At 36.0% G+C, this 17,471-nt stretch overlaps 1 protein-coding gene across 5 annotated transcripts in view; it reads right to left on the bottom strand.

Annotated features, from left to right (window-relative positions):
• Window positions 1–17,471, bottom strand: part of LOC108264659 (voltage-dependent calcium channel subunit alpha-2/delta-1) — a 118,211-nt gene that overhangs the window by 13,419 nt on the left and 87,321 nt on the right. For all 5 annotated transcript variants that reach the window (XM_053678101.1, XM_047153276.2, XM_053678103.1 and 2 more), the window contains 10 exons: window positions 12,846–12,917; window positions 12,082–12,153; window positions 11,926–11,987; window positions 10,829–10,902; window positions 5,925–5,985; window positions 5,474–5,571; window positions 4,633–4,714; window positions 2,577–2,639; window positions 1,268–1,371; window positions 285–371 (listed from right to left, as the gene is read on the bottom strand). In XM_053678101.1, coding sequence (XP_053534076.1) covers window positions 285–371; window positions 1,268–1,371; window positions 2,577–2,639; window positions 4,633–4,714; window positions 5,474–5,571; window positions 5,925–5,985; window positions 10,829–10,902; window positions 11,926–11,987; window positions 12,082–12,153; window positions 12,846–12,917 — 775 coding nt within the window. The remainder of the gene's footprint in view (window positions 1–284; window positions 372–1,267; window positions 1,372–2,576; window positions 2,640–4,632; window positions 4,715–5,473; window positions 5,572–5,924; window positions 5,986–10,828; window positions 10,903–11,925; window positions 11,988–12,081; window positions 12,154–12,845; window positions 12,918–17,471) is intronic.

Here is a 17,471-nt window from a genome sequence, read left to right as displayed (position 1 = left end):
AACTATATAGATAATATAGTACAGAAGACTGACTATACCTGCAAAAAAAAAAATAAAATAAAAACAATGATGTATTGGGTGAGACTTTCATTACATGTTTCCCTTTGAAGCTACAGTGCAAAACTAAAGAAGCAAATGTTGAAAAAGAAACAGCCAAATGTCTTTGATTACATTTGTTGAAAGTGAAAATAAGTGGAAAATTGTGTAACTTTGATTTACAGCTGAACTACTCCACTAAGTCCTCATCATTTGAAAAGTGATCAGTAATTCGCTTGTGTGCTCACCAGCTGGTTTGAGTTTGACTCCATTGAAGTCCAGTTCCACAGCTTTACTGACCAGAATACCATATTCATAGCTGGACTCCCTGCTCTCTGTTTAATGAGGGGAGAAACAGACAGAAACACACAGACACACACACACACACACACACACACACACACACACACACACGTTTGTCTTACTATCCTTGTGAGGACCATACAGCAAGCAGTTTCTGTACAAAAAACAAGTTAAAAATAAATGGTTTTCCTCATGAGGATCAGCCAAATGTCCTCAGAAGGTCATAACTCAGATTTTCATATCCTTTTAGGGACCCACCAAGATATAAAACATACCCACACCTTCTAAGAGCATGTAGATGTAAAGCTGAAGGCCATGAACTGCGAGCCACTGCGAGTTCTGATGGCAGATCAGAATTCTACACTCAGAAACAACAATCATAAAGGATTTGGGTCTGAGTTAAAGTCTCTGCTTTATAAATTAATATAAAACCTCAGGAAAAGAGGCTTGACACATTTAACACAACTTCTAGGTAGGATATATTGATGCATGTGATGTATTGTGTGTAGGAGTGTGTGTATGTGTGTGCGTGTGTTTGTGTGTGTGCGCGCGCATGTGTGCGCATGCTCGTGTGTGTGCATGTGTGAATGTGAGATTGATCCAGACCACACTTGCGTGCAGGTGGGGATTATTCATACGATGACATTCAAGTAACAGAGGCTTACTGCATCTTGGAAGTTGGAAGGAGATAAAGCGTGTGTGTGCATGCATGCAAGCATCAAATAGATGAACAGCTGCGATCAGAAGCATGCCAATGAGAAGAAAAGCCTACTCAAGAAATGGTCTAATGTAGCAGATACACACACACACACACACACACACACACACACACACACACCCACCCACCAACCCACCCAGTCTCTCTCTCTCTCACTCTCTAACACCTGCAAGATGCCTACAATGTGTGTGGGGCCTGGTAGCTGCTTACTGTTGACATAAGGGGCGGTGAAGATGTAAATGTCATTGTCTAAACTCCTCTTGTAGAAACTGGAATCAAAGGTCTCTGCATTCTCGGTCCACTCCTCTCCAGCACTGAGACAGATACAGACATTACATGGTAATGAGATGAGGTGATCAAATGTAATGCCAGTTTTCCAGTATATGTAAGTAGTTAAACATTTATGGGACATGATGTAATAGGATAATAACAAGTGATCAACTATTATTGTATAACAGCACATCCTGAAATTTTGTTTACACTTTTTAAATAACTTATAGTTACTTATAGTTACCTATAATGTTGTGGAAAGTCCACAGAGCAGTTACTTCCTGTTATCACTAATATTATAGCAGCTATAAACAGTTATTCCCAGTGAAGAAGAAAAAAACAGCTTGAAAGCATAAAGTCCTCTGTCCTAAAGACTTTCCCATGGTGGAAAGCTTACTAACTGTCAAAAAGCACTTGACTGTGGAGACTCAATCAATGTTAAATACAGTCTCCTTTCAGAAAGCTTAATAATATCAAAGATTATATGTTGTTTCTTAAATAACAGCACATCTCTAAAGTGTTTATTATTAGCTTTAGCTTACATGGAGCACGTGAATGAGTTGTTACTCTAGAAATAATAAAATACACATTAAAATAAAAATATGTGATTTGGATTACAGATGAAATTACTGTCCAGGCTGTGCTGTTAGAGAAAATTATTCAACATCATCTGACCAATGAGATCCAAGAATTCGATAGCTCTGTGGAATAAGTTTACTTAAATCATCTTCATTTTGCTACAACGACTATTTATGTCTCAATCACTGAGTAATTTGCACTCAGACTGTCCTGCTGTTTTTAACTTCAAAAAAACAAAAACAAACAAACAAAAAAACTGCTGTATGAACTCAGTCCCAGTCTCACACTTTTGTAGAGTATAGTTAATGACAAAAAGAGAGAAAGAGAAGGCGGGGGGGGGGGGGGGGGGGGGGGGCATTTTGGGGATAACAAAGTGAGTCATAAACTACTTTCTGTGATTTAAAACAGCAGGACGGGCACATCACAACTCTTCAGTGTTCCCACTGAGTATCACATGTTTCCAGAAATTCTCTCCCACATCCTGCATCTTTCTTAAAGCATCTAATACCTCTCACATATGGATGCGAAATGTATGAGCAGACAGACACACACACACACACACACACACACACACACACACACACTTGCTTCACAAAAACAATGTATTTCTAATAAGTCAAACATCAGGTGAAACAAATTAACTAAGATGAACTTAAATGCTGTTTCTCACCTTTTAGGATAAACCCGTGTGATGCCCCCATCTGTAGCCACAAACCGGGCTAACACACCTTCTCTGTATTACAACAAATATAATAATTATGATTGCCCCCAACAGTTAACTTGTCAGTCATGATTTCACTATTCATTCACATACACACATGATGTTTTGGTGTCTGTTTTGAGTCATTTAAAATGGTTTAAAGAGCACTGAGCAACCAATTAGGAAAATGACAACCATCAAGCCCGATTTCTCACAATGACGCATTCTGGTTTATTTATTAGGTTATTTATTTATTTATTTATTTTCTGCTTAAGAAGCATCCAGTATATTTAATGCAGTTTTGTACTGTTATAGCCAGGAATTAACTCAGATTTTTATCATTAGATTTGGTCATTTCTATTGTAACACAAAGACATTAAACAAAAAGCAGACATTTATTAGTTGCACAAGTTTTCAACCCTTTTTCGGGGATTACAACACCCTACTTGATAGAAATGTTTGGCAGAATTTAGAGATGCAAGTCTTCTGGGAATTGTTGGTATTCGCTGTTGGTATAGTGTTTTAGGGTGATGTGCAGTGCCATTTCTTCTCCAAACATGGTGTGTAATATAACAGCCAAAAAGTTCAATTTTGCTCTCGTCTGACCAGACTACACTCTCCCAGTATTTCATAGGCTTCTCCAAATGAGTCGTAGCAAACTTTAACAAGCTTCAACATGTCTTTTCTTTAGTAATGGAGTCTTGTGCGGTGAGCGTGAGCAGTGGAGTGCATTGTCTATTGTTTTCTCTGTGACGATGGCACCTGCTGCCTCCAAGTGTTTCTGCAGCTCTTTCCGAGTGGTCCTTGGTTCTTGGGCTACTTTTCTGACTATTCTTCTGACTCCCTGGTCAGAAATCTTGCGAGGAGCTTCTGTGCATGCGGATAATGGCCCCAATGGTGCTTACTGGAGGATTCAGAACTTTTGAAATACATCTGTATCCGATTCCAACAATAAGGTTGTGAAGGTCTTGGGAGAGCTCTTTGCTTTTACCCATCACGAGATGTTTCTTGTGTGGCACCTTAGCAATGAAAAGCCTTTTTATATACCATCAATTTACTAACCCAGCTGATATTAATTAGCACAGATAGGGGGTATAATTACTTTAGGATTTCAGCTGGTTCCTTGCCTTACCTTGACTTGAAGAACTGCTTTTTCTAAGTGTGTTCAGTACTTTTTTTTTCATGTGTCACTCCACTTTATTACACATAACTTTATTTATGGACTTTAATGTTGTGAGTTCTTTATATTTTCACATTTCTTGAGTTAATAATGATGTCTGGTGAAAATTTCATGTGAATAATTTCATTGGAAATATATTTACTGAAATTTTTTTTGATCCATTCAATACTTACTGTATTTCCCCCCACTGTAATAGGTCCTGTTATATAAATAGGTCCTGTTACTTTAAGAATGTTCGCTAACAAAATCTATGACCTTCCATCACTAGGTGTTTTTATGTTGAGATTTTGTGACACTTTAAATGCATACAAGTGGATGGAATTTAACTAACAACGTGACATCTGATGGCAACCGGTTGCACCAGAACTCATTTAGGATTTCACAATAACAGGGGTGGATCACAACATTGACATTTTTATATATGCAAATAATTTAGCAATTTTACAAACTATATTGAATATTTCCCCCACACTTCAATATTATTGGCTACTTTTCTAGAATTTACCTTAAAATATGAAAAAGTTCAATGGGTTGAATACTTATTCAAGACATTGTAGTTTTTATTGTTCCAAATTCACTTAAGCTTTTACACCAACAGTGTCTCACTCATATAAATTCATGACAATATATATGGCCCATTTGTATGATGTTGTAAAGGCTGGGTTTAAGTTTATGGTTAACTTTAATACCTGTTCTAATAACTTTAGTCATTTGAAATAGAACAAAATCTAAACACATTACTTTGTTTGGTTGAAATCAAACACATAAACTCATGACATCAAGTTGAGAACATGATGCAATAAGAACTCAGGCTGAATCTGCATATCTGAAGCATGATTTACTTACACACTCTGCTTTTTCCAAAGATTGACCAGTTCAGCTGTAAGACCAGCGTCCAGTAGCATCCTGTTCAGTAGAGTCACATTACCTGGAAAAAGTTAGAGTAAAGCATTAATATGTAATTGGAGAATAAGTTCATGTCATTAATTCATCTACAGTAACTGTTTTATTCTGGCCAGGGTCGCCGCAAATTCTAATGTGTGTGTGTATGTATGAGATAGCAGAAACCCAAGTCAGGATAAGCAGTGACTCATTAAAAGCTGAGCAAGAGGGTAACAGAGACAGTAATGATGTTCCACACCAGACGAATCAATCAGGGGCTAATTTCAATCAGTGTACTGCAGGGTCACCTTCACAGTGAGTGAACAAGACACAGTGACATCACTTGTGTGGGAAACCACCTGAGTAAGCATCTATCAGAAAAATGACTCTCATCCCTAACAGCATGAGATCATCCATCGATTTACCTACTTCAGGGTCGTAAATGTATCAGAGCTTTGATAATGATTTCAGAGAGAGCTTATGTAAAGGGTGACGTGATCTAAACATCAAGGTGAATTGTGCTAGGAGGGTTAAGTTTCATCACTGTATTTCTTCATGACGTTAATGCAACTTATTTGTCTAGAGTATGTGCTTGGAATAAATCTTTCTGATATCTGGATCCATGCAGTTTTCCCTCAACTCTAACCAGGTTCCCAAACCCTGCTGAAGAAAAGCATCCCCACAACATGGTGCTACCAACACTATGTTTTATTGTGTGTTGTCAAGGTGATACTGTTCTCACAGTGTTAATATTTACTTCTTGTCTATCATACAAATGTCTATCAGACATAAACTATGCACTTACACATTGGGTCACTGGGCATTCTCTTGTCGATGTACTGGATGACGTCCATGAGGAACTGAGTGTTGTTGGTGGAGGGTTTCAGGTCTTGGCAATATTCCCTATACAGCGTCATCACAAGTTTATCTAACACAAACTAAGCCAGAAGCAAATAACCAGTGCAATTAAATTAGTGCAAATAAATAGATGTTTACTGCCTGCATCAATCAGATTTATGTTCTTTGGTGATGCTAATTAATTAGATTAATTCTGGTCTGTATGTTATAAGTAAAACTTATTTCAATTTCAGTCAAAAAAGAAGTGCATGTCTAAAGGTATGTCTAAATTTATAAGCCCTCAAACACCAACAGCCTGGACACCACTTGGAAAAACCCAACACTGCTAAAGCTATACTTGCCTTCAGGTCACTCTCTGTGTTTGTGTATAAGAGAATGAGGGAGGGAGAGGGACCTACCTGGGTGCTATAAAGGTGTAGCCATAATCCTCAAATTTCTCCACTTGCATAGTATCTGAGACTGCAGAGAAAGAGGTGAGGCAGGTCAGAACCTCAAATATCACTACCGTAATACTCAACGTCAACGGTCACCCAAAATTGCAATACTCACAAGGTACACAGATAAATAAAAGCAAAACAGTGAAAGTAACACAAACTGCAATTTATATGACAAGCATTCATTTAATAGACATAATTAGTAGTACTATAAATCAGTAGTACTATAAAGGTGACGAATGCTCTCACATATGCACATTCCTTATCATGCCATAAGGCTTATGTAGTGGATAAATGAGACATGCAACATGTGGAAAAATAAAAAGGTGAAGAACAGGAAGAGACAGAGAAGAGGTAAACACTGTACTTGCCCTTTTGCCCTATAGTGTATATCCCACAGGTTACCCAGGAGAGAGAAAGACAGAGTTATGAACCAACCAGTACTGTGAACACAATATGTCAACACATCATTGCATATAAAGCATGCAGACATAACACGAGTTCTTCTGAAGCCAAACAACTGGCTTTCAAATAAAGACAGTGTAAAGTTCCATCTGGAGGGAGATGAGCAAGTACAAAGTGTGTAATCCCTTCTTTCAACACAAATCGCAACAGAGACAGTATGGCATAAAGACAGCAGCCAGAAATAACCAGACAGCAGCAAAAATGGAAAAAACATAACCTCATCCTGTACCTTATGATGTTATACAAGTTAGATAGGACTTTTAGATAGGACTTCAAGAAATACTCTAGAATTTTTAACCACATCTGTAACATGATTATCACTGGAAAGAATTTCTAAGGAAAAAGACTTCCTTGAAATTCACTGACTGATTATGGCTCACTGGTAGGCTCTTGGTTACTGAAGGAAGAATTTATGGTTATCGACAGGGTTGCCAAGTCCATGGGCTTCCTGCAGAGTTGACTACTTTTAAATTAAATTAAATTTGATACAGTATGTATTTTCCTTACAACAATAGACATTGTCACTAAACAGCTTTATAAAAATCTAAATGTAGCACTATGTCCTTAATGACAAAATATCTGAGAGGAAAAGACAACTTCAGAGGAACCAGACACAAATGGAAACATCCTCTTCTGGATTACCCGATACTGAGATGATAAATTATATAATATTTTCACAGTGATTTTGATTTGTTGCTGTGGGCTGATTTTATTTTCTGCTGGTTTGTGGTTGGATGTTTGCATATATTAATAATTTTGATGCTTATAAGCCAAATAGGTAAGCTGAGGTTTTCTAAGCAGAGAATAAGTACAAAGTCTATTATGTTGTATGTGGGCTGTGCTATATGTAGTGATTTTATAGGTTGAATAAAATATTTTTTCTATAGGGAATACATATAAATTATTATTATTATTATTTTTTAAATATTGTCCAAATGTTTTTGTTGGGTGAGACTGAGCGTTTTTCTCTCTGGGAAAACTATGTGGTTTTAATAATTTTCAATAGAAAAAAATATCATATGATGATACTTTATAAATATTACAATATATTTTATTGCCCATTGGTTTTTTTTTTTGCTTTAGTTTTGTATAGGCAATTGGGCTGGGTTGGTCACACAGACCTGGCAACCCTGGTTATTCATTATCAATATGTATGGAGTGTTCAGAGCAATACCATAACGCATTCTTTATCAGAAGCTAATTCCCACTCGGAGCAACACCAACACTATTCATGGCTGATGTCCACATGTGCACCAGTAGACCAAACTCGGCAGGGCGCTTTCGCACTGTGTTTTTTGTCCTCCTCCATCTGTTGTACCTCCTCATAATTATACTCAGGTTAATAGGGGTCTAACTCAGCAAAGTTTTGCAATTGCTTTCTAGGTCTGATCAATTGTTTGTATCTTACCTTAGTAAGGTTAGGAATGGTCTAACAGCACTATAAAGAAGTGATCAACACCAAGAAGGCTTTGTTCCAAAAAAAGTTGGTTTGTTTGCTAATGAATTAACAAAAGTGCCACAGTTTATAACTGATACAGCATGAATACCACAGAACCTGTGGACCATGACCAGGACTACTTTTTATATTTTGCTCCACTGTGATTCGATGATTAAATTCAACAACCACTGTTACATTGCTATTATAAGTAAGTTTTGTGTAAATATGCTAATTCCTCATATTCTGCAAATGTGTTGTATAGAGATTATTCCTCGAACTCTTTGTAAATGTCATTTTTACGTGACCACATATGCTTAAAGCTCCCCATAATCACACTCTTTCATCACTGTAGTATACTTAATCAAACCATGGTTTAAGGAGTCCTATGATCAGACAACACATAATGACAAGATGCTGCACTCACTGCTTAATATTACAGAATTTACCCGAACCCACACGCAATTAGACATGTTTATAAGATTTTGCTCAGCAGGGGTATTTACTGTATGTGTATGTCTATTATGAGTTCCTGTACAGTGTATGATATATATCAACAACTTTAGTGGCATTAGTATTGCCACACTTGAATGTGCTGTTTTTGTTCTTACTACTATTGTTTTTTTTTTTTTGTTTCTATATTTGCCTACAAAAAAAAAAAATTACTCAGCAAACACATCACTGTAATACTTGAATATTATTGGGCATTATAATAATAAGAGGAACAAAACTACAATTCTCATGAAGAACAATGTTTTGTGTTCACAGTGCTTTGTGCTCACATGCTCTTCTCATCACTCTGCACAACTCTCCGGATCCAAAAATCTCTTGGCGAGTGTATCTAAGCTTCACTTTTTTCTTTCAACTCAGCTAAACGAGCCCCCTGGAGCTCATTGAGCATTCACTCAGGCTTTTAAACCAACCAGTAGATCTGTAGAGAACCACAAAGCCTGAGAGGAAACACACAGAGACATGACCCCATTCTACACTCTCTGTGCCATCTTCACCTGTGCCTTTACAACATCATAAATATATGCTTGACTGACTTACAGCAAAAGAGAGACGGGAAGACAGGCAGAGTGACAGAGACAGAAAGAGTCAAAGCTCATCCCTGCACATCTGCACCAAACTCCTGAACCATCAATCACATACACTAACTTGCTACCGAATGGCAGGAGATGTTTAAATTTAGCTCCTACTTACTGTTCAAAAGGTAAACACTGATGTAAGATTGTGCAACTGAAAAATGACATTTGATATACCATTGGTATATATTGGTATTGCACCTGTGATTGTGTGTGCATTTGATATGCAGAACACAGCACAAATTAAAGGAAAGCATTTGCCATTTGTTATATCACTCTGCTCTTGTAAGGTGATCTGCAATTGTGATGCAGATATTGACAAGTGTTCCTTCTCTCCCCAACCTGTTTGTTGAATATAGAATGTCTTCTCCTGAAAATTTAAAAAGTAGCCTGAAATTAAGAAACCAGTCAGATCTGTTCCTTGGCAATATTTTGAGCATATAACCGTGATTCAATCAAGGAGGACAATGTTGATATAAAACTTGGAGAATGTGCATTTTGCCACTCAGGTAAAAGCAGCACAGAATTCCTGGAGAGGCATGCCTCAAAGTAATGCTCATGAGAAGGACATAATGCTTGTTGTGTGACATCTCACCTATAGGCAAGCAGGGCATCCAGCTTGCCTAAAGGTCATAATGATGAAACAAGAATAATCCTAAATTCTTATTTAATACTGTAGCAAAATGAACTAGGAATAAGACCACAACAGAAACATGCAGACTAATAATCTTAAAACAGACAGTCTTATAACTAACCCTGTAGATAATAATATAACAATATCAGATCAACAGTTAGAAATCTCCTTTGTTAATCCCCTTTGAAAGATCTAACTAATTTAACTAATTTCCTCATCAAAATTAACTTGTATACTTGATCCCTTACCTACATGTTTCTTCAAACAGATAATTCCAGAAGTAATCAAACCCATTCTAAAAATAATTAATTCTTCCCTTAGCACTGACTACATACCTAAATCATTTAACCTAGCAGTTATCAAACACCTGATTAAAAAAACCTGACCTCCACCTATGTCAACTGTCCAACTATAGCTAGTCCAGCTAATATCAAGCCTCCCTTTTATCTCCAAGATCTTAGAAAAGGTTGTAGCACAGCAGCTATGCTCGTACCTACATAGAAATAAAATTCATGAAATGTATCATCAGTATTTAGGCCTCATTATAGCACAGAGAGAGCACTGGTTAAAGTGGTAAATGGCTTACTACTCGCCTCTGAGCTTTTGATACCATTGATCATACTATTCTCCTTGATAGACTAGAAAATGTTGGTGGTATTAAGGGAACGACCCTCTCATGGCTCAGGTCTTATCTGATTGATCATTTTCAGTTCATAGATGTAAATGGTAACTCCTCTACGCATACTGAGGTAAAGTTTGGTGTTCCACAAGGTTCTGTTTTAGGCCCACTTCTCTTTTCTTTATATATGCTACCTCTGGGTAAAATTATTCATAAACATGGTATTTGCTTCCACTGTTATGTTGATGACACACAGTTGTATGTTTCAGCAAAGGCAGATGACCGAGGCCAGCTTAATAAAGTTGAGGGATGTGTAAAGGACATTAGACACTGTATGCTAATTAATGTCCTTTTACTTAAATCTGACAAGAGTACTTGTACTAGGACCACATGCAAATTCTCAATTTTTTTGGATTATTACAGAACACCACAAACTGAACCTTTAGTGATTTACAGCATTGGAGAGGGCCTTCAGATGCTTCGTATTTCAACATTGTGTTCAATTTTATATATAACCATACAAACACATGCATTAAAAAAAATCATCACAGCTGAGATTGCCCACCCTACTCAAATGAAGAGCAGAGGTGTGATATTCAAAAACCACTCCATATAAGCACAGATACTCACACATGGCTTGCTTTACGTCCCCTAGGTTTGCTTGGATGTAGTGCATGTTGTACTCAGGCAAAACCAAGGCCAAACTATAGAACACACACACACAAACGCATACACAGGTACACAGAATATTTATAGATCATTAAAGGGAAATTCAGATTTTTCCAATTTTGTGCATAATTTGCTTGTTGTTAAGTAAAGAGTCATTCAGAGTGTTTGATGAAAAATCCACAATTCTAATGATAAGCACAGGTTTGACAGTTTTATAAAAGTCTTTATCTCTTTAAAACTCACCCCACAGCACGTTATTGCATAAAATGGTTACAAATACATTATGGTTTCCTTAGAAGCTATTTTATGATATAACATACATATGTGTGTCTTGGCACAGATTCTACAAGTCTCTGGAAGTGCACTGGAGGGATGAACACCATTCTTTCAAAAGATATTCCTTCATAGTTTCCTAGTTTGTCATTCTGGGGAAAGACTCTATGTAGAACTCTTAAACAGGACCTCTTTAGGAAGCTAGGAACCCTTCAAAGTATCCCTGAGGATTTTTTTTTATTTTATTTTTTGTCTAAAAATGTGTTTATCCAATAAAATAATTCCAATTGAGTTTAGAATCTTGGAGGATTTTCATAATATTGAATTCTGATGTGTTTAATTATGTACTGTAGTCTATTACCTAAATGGTTTGGCTATTAAGCAGATATATTAATCTTTTCTTGCACATCTAGATTTAGTGTGATTATCCCTTAATTTTATATTTTTAAAAGGAGGAAATCTCATATCCAAGGAAAACCAATTTACTGTTATTTTAGTGTTACTAAAATTTCTAATATGTGTCTTTATTGATAGTTTGGATAGCAACCTAAGTATTACTGCACTCTGTACCACAATGCAAAGAAATTTGATTCAGGAAAGTTGTCTAGTATTGACCAAAACACTCGTTAGGTCTTTATGTTTGCTTCTGAACAAGCAAATTATAGTGTAAAATGTTGAAAAATCTGTGGAATTGCCCTTTAAGCTAACAAATCAATGTTGATGTCAAGACAAATGGGGTTAATGAGCAAGAATACACTAGATGGAAAGGTCTTGATTATACATACCTGTAGTCTGTGCCATTGACCGGTACCCAAGTGTAAGTCCTCACTCCTCGATCAATGTATCTCTGCCAGTAAGAAGTGAAAAAAAGAAAAGAAAAAAGAAATGAAAAGTACAGATTCAATATAAAAACATTTATCTCATGATGAATCTTTACAAACCTCATCCAGAGATTTGACCAGTGTTTCAATCTTCCTCTCACCAGGATCCCTGTCAATCATCATTGTTCTTATCTAAAACAGAGCAACAAGTAATCAGTTGATTTATCCCTTGACATAAAAAGTGCTGAGTCGTTTATAGTAAAACAGAAGTTCTACATCTCAAAAACAAATTTAGGCCAATCATTAAAAGCATTCCAAATGTGGAGTAGATTTCACCAGTCCAGTGTGTGCTGTAAGGTTGCCCTGTGTCATGGTCAAGTATTGTGTTATAGAAAATGTTGACAACCATGTTTTTCATTTCTCAGTTACGGTATGGATGAATTTGTTCCGGAACGATTTTGTGCACTTAGATGTGGTTTTCAAAGAAGCAGAGATATCCTTTAAAGCCTGAACACCCGGTCGTTACACTGCACTGTTTATCTAAATAAAGAACGACACCCACGTACCACAAGTCACCCACATCGAGACCACTGAAGAGCCAAAAGCAGCAGTACCACTGCAATATTTACTAAAAGCTTTTAATTTAAAATGCCACATCTGCCACACTTCAAAGCTCCTGCATATAGGGTTTGCAATAATTTGTAAGCACTGAATTATCTGCTGCTTTTTTCATTTGACAACTCACCAATTAATCCTTAATCTGTTACACACTTAATTTTAAGAATGTCTTTATACTCATTAAGTGTTTCTGCTTGCATCTTTGTGTGTGTGTGTGTGTGTGTGTGTGTGTGTGTGTGTGTGTGTGTGTGTGTGTGTGTGTCTACCTCGACTTTAATATCATTTTCTAGCTCAGCATCCAGGAAGTCCAGAGTGACAGGTTCCTGAAATTTGGGATTCTAACAAAAATGGCAATCAGATTAATAACAGAGCTACACAGTGAGCTACTACAGAACAGAACATAAAGTCAAAATTACTGCTGATTAAAAAAAATACTGCTCAATAGTACAATTACAGTCTGTAACCTTTTCACAGACATTTAGACAGACATTCTGTCCCAGATTCAACAATATTCAAGTCATTTTCTTGCTTAGAACTTTATAATCTGCTACTGTTCCATTTAAAAAGAAAAGGAAATTTGTATTTAGTTTTTTGTTCTATAATATTAACGTATGTCATGGTTTTATGCACCATAAAAACTAATAGAAGCCCAGGCACTACCTCTGGGTTTAATCCCCAAAAACTTTAAAGTCATCTTAGGCTTTGGTGTAGCAGGCATTATACATGTCTCCCCCACATTTCAAAATCGAGGTTTTGTCCCCCCCACTTTTTCCTAATCTCAAACTTTATTTCACTTTGCATGCCTGTCTCTGAGGATTACTGAGTTGGACAGTCTCCAAATGCATCCATTCTGCAACTTTTTGAAACATAATTCAATAAAATAAAAACAAAACAAACTTTGACTAAAATAAGCGCAGGGGTCAGGGGTCAGCGGAGGGCTCGCTGAACCGTTTGCCTGTTGAAAAGCTTAACTAGAGCAAGGTGTCTGTTACTGCAAGGTAACAAACAAAACCTGGTATAGATTTTCAGAGAAGGTGACTACTCTTATGCAATGAAAGCGGAATGGATTCATTTGGAGATGACTCGAATATTCCGTAACTGTCTGTGAAAAAAACCTCATCGTGTGAGGATCACTCCCACTGTTGGGGAGTTGCAGACTGTGTGTTTTCATTTTCTGTTGTGATTCTGGAAAGCATCGCCATGGTAGGGCAGTGCTGCTGCATCAAGAACTGCAATAGTAGGTCACACTGTCATCCAGTGAGAAAACTGGACAATGGGATATTTTTTTTCTATAGCAAAATAGCCTCCAACTCATACTCATAGCTTCAACTCACAAACAGAAACAGCAGTCCTCACAGGACGGCACCCACGTTTCAACATGTACTGTGTCTAGCTACATTAACTAGCAGCTGTTCTTAATGATTATAGTAGCTAGTGTTTTAAATGAGTAATATTATGGAGTAATATTAATGAATAAATTGAGCTTCATTCAGTGACATACATCAGAACTCATATCTCCATATTTTGACTTTTTTTCACAAATCAATGCTATTGGTCACTCTTTAACTTATATGTGTGTTTTACAAATATTGATGAAAAGTCATTAGAAACGAGCATTTAATTGCTTTATTAAAAAAATATATTTTCAGGGGAGCAAGCCCCCCCAACGCCCCTAGCATTTCAGTCCCCCCCGTCCGGTTCAAAATCGCTCCTATGCAAAATCGCTCCTATCTTAGGCATTCACAGAATAATGAAATAAGCTAAAATACTAATTGTTAAAGAGCTGCATTATGCATATTCAGTAAGAAATGTGTCTTCAGAGGACCAAACAATAAATCTTGTACTAGATTATAAATTTCTAATTTTCAGACTTGAATGTTTGGTCTTTGGACTGAATAAAGTGCATCATGTGTATTTAGTCACTTAATGAATATCTTAATGAAGTGAGAGCTACAAAATAATTAAGATAAAGCTGTTAAGGTCTTACTTCATGCAGACAATAGATCAAGCATGCAAATGGACATAGATATAAGGATGTTGAAGATCAAATGAAAAGTAAATATATGAGAATTATGAAAGTAAGAAAGAAAGAAAGAAAGAAAGAAAGAAAGAAAGAAAGAAAGATCAATTTAAGAAAAAATGCAAACATACTGTATTGTGTGCATGTTTTTTGGCAATACAGCTTACAGATAACACATAAGACTAGACCACAGTCTGGCTTAAGATGTTCTCCTTCTCCTCTTTCTGTATTCTGATATCATTACTTTTTTGATGGATATTCCATTTCACGTATTTTCACAAAATCCATTTTCTCAGTTTACCAGTTGTAACATAATAACCAACATTCATCAGAATGATATCTTAATATTTAAACATACTAACAATAATTAGTACAATAACAATTTCTCAGTAACAAGTATTTTAAATTTCAATGATAACAATAAAAATGACTTAGCATTGCAATGATAAAGAGAGTCTGTGAAAGGTTTTCATTTATATATACATTATTTCCAGAAAATAGATGTATACACATTCATATGCATTACAGTATAGCATTCATATAATGTTATGAACAGTTTTTTGATGCGTCACTGTCTGTATTCGGAAATATCTATCTAGAAATCTAGAATAGTATCTATTCGGAAATATCTATCTATCTAGGAAATTTATCTAGTAAAGGACTGTTGTCATATTTTAACAACAAACAACCTTAATCGATTTCTTATTACACATTATACCAACTGCAATAACCGGAAAGGGGAGTAAACCATAGACTAATCACATCAAATCATTGGAATAAGTTATTGTGGTTATCAAAATGTACTGAGAGATAATAAGAGCATGAGAGAGACAAAATACTGCAGGGGGAATAAAGCAACCTGGAAAAAGTGAAAGAAAAAAAAACAAACCTGAAAATAAGTATGAGAAATTATGCATTAAAAGGAGAAGGGCAAAGAGAAAAGATTTGAGGGGAAAAAGGCATCTTAAAGGGGAATAGAGAATCAAAGAGAGTGAGTGAGCAGGCAGTGCTGAATATGAAAGCAGAGCGAGTAATGAGAGACAGGCACAGCAAAGGGACAATTTCAAAGTGTTGAGGTCACCCTGTACCCTGTACTACTACCAACCCCAGCCCACCCCCCAAAAACACACAATAGGATGAGCCAAATATATTTTTTTCATTTACATAGCACATTTACATAGCACATAGCACACTAAGATGGTATCATGGATAAAAGATTTATCATGGCATAAAAATGAGAGCATTAGTTTTCAGGTCTCAGTAGAAAAGGGCTCAGAGTGATTTTATTCATGGAGCTTCACACTGAGTAGCTCCTCTAGTCTGTCCAGAAAAGTTAAGTATCCAGATGTTAAACATTCCTGAATAAAACATACATAATACAGATAATAATGCATCCAGATTTACCCATTGATAAAGTTTTGTATAAACATTCTTTTATTGTGGCCAAACTTCAATTACAATATTATCCATCCCGAATGGCCCAGCTAATCAGAAATGACTTACAAACAGGAAGGATTTGTTTAAAGGAGAATTAGACCAGACTCCCTTAACTTCCTCCATGTCCCACCCAAATCCCTCTACTACATGAGACTGTCACTCCTCGACACATCACTATAATGTTATTGTTATGAAATTGTATTAGGATGGGCATAGCCCAGATGTAGATAATATATAACATGTATTCATAAATTATTCAGAGCTTTAAAGTCTCTTTGTAGTTTTAAATCCATATCGGCATTCATGCTAGCCACCATTTCAGAGATAAAACAGGCTGGAATCTGTAGACCAGACTCATAAGAATTATCATGAACAGTCTATGGGTGAAATATGAAATGGATATAATTACTGTTCAGTATGAAGAAGATGAAAATAAGGCTGCCATAAGATCATTAGCAAACCAATCTGCAAAACACCATGGTACAAACAGCAGGAAATACCAAAATGTTTCATCTCCTTCATAATTATTATTGACTGGACAGCCCCATTTTAAAAACTACAAAACAGCAAGTATTCATTTAAAAAAAGAACAAATGTGAAACATTATGTGAGGAATAAAAAACAACAGGGAGTGCAGTTATTAGAAAACAACCAAATAATCAAAAGTAAAATTATTCTCCTGTGACAGCAGTGTTTTCCTCTTATACCACAGCACTTTGACAACAGTTACATTTTATATTCATTAAAGAATGACACCCTTTAATTAGTTTATAAGTACATTTATTATTGTGGAACAGTTAGTTCCCATTATCACTTTTGTTGTTAACAGATACTAACAGTCATTCCTTCACCAGCATCTCTCTCTCTCTCTCTCTCTCTCTCTCTCTTTCTCTCTCTCTCTGTCTCGTAGCTAATTGTATAATATGAAAAAAACCTTCAGACCAATTAGAATGGAGACTTCAAATGTGCTGTATACTGTTTTAAAATTGTTGTTGGTGACATTGTTGTTGTTGCCTTCCCGAGAATGGCTAAATTATTGAAATAAAGATGTATGTGAACATCATACAAAAGCATAAGTATTAAATGATTTGGAGTGGGAACAAAAAGGCAATCACACCTGACTAACAAATACAGTGTCCTCCACTAATATCGGCACCCTTGGTAAATATGAGCAAAGAAGGCTGTGAAAAATTTCTTTATTGTTTAACATTTTGATCTGTTAAACATTTCACAAAAATACTCTGCTCTCAAGGATATCAAACAATTGCAAACCACACAGGTTTATCAAAAAAACTTTGTTAAATATAGCTGTGCAACAATTATTGGCACCCCCATGAATTCATATGAATTATATTCCTATATATATATATATATATATATATATATATATATATATATATATATATATATATATATATATATATATATTAGTACA

This window comes from Ictalurus punctatus, chromosome 4 (genome assembly GCF_001660625.3).
Source record: "Ictalurus punctatus breed USDA103 chromosome 4, Coco_2.0, whole genome shotgun sequence".
In the NCBI taxonomy this organism is placed as follows: Eukaryota; Metazoa; Chordata; class Actinopteri; order Siluriformes; family Ictaluridae; genus Ictalurus; species Ictalurus punctatus.
This window is presented reverse-complemented; position numbering and strand designations above follow the sequence as displayed.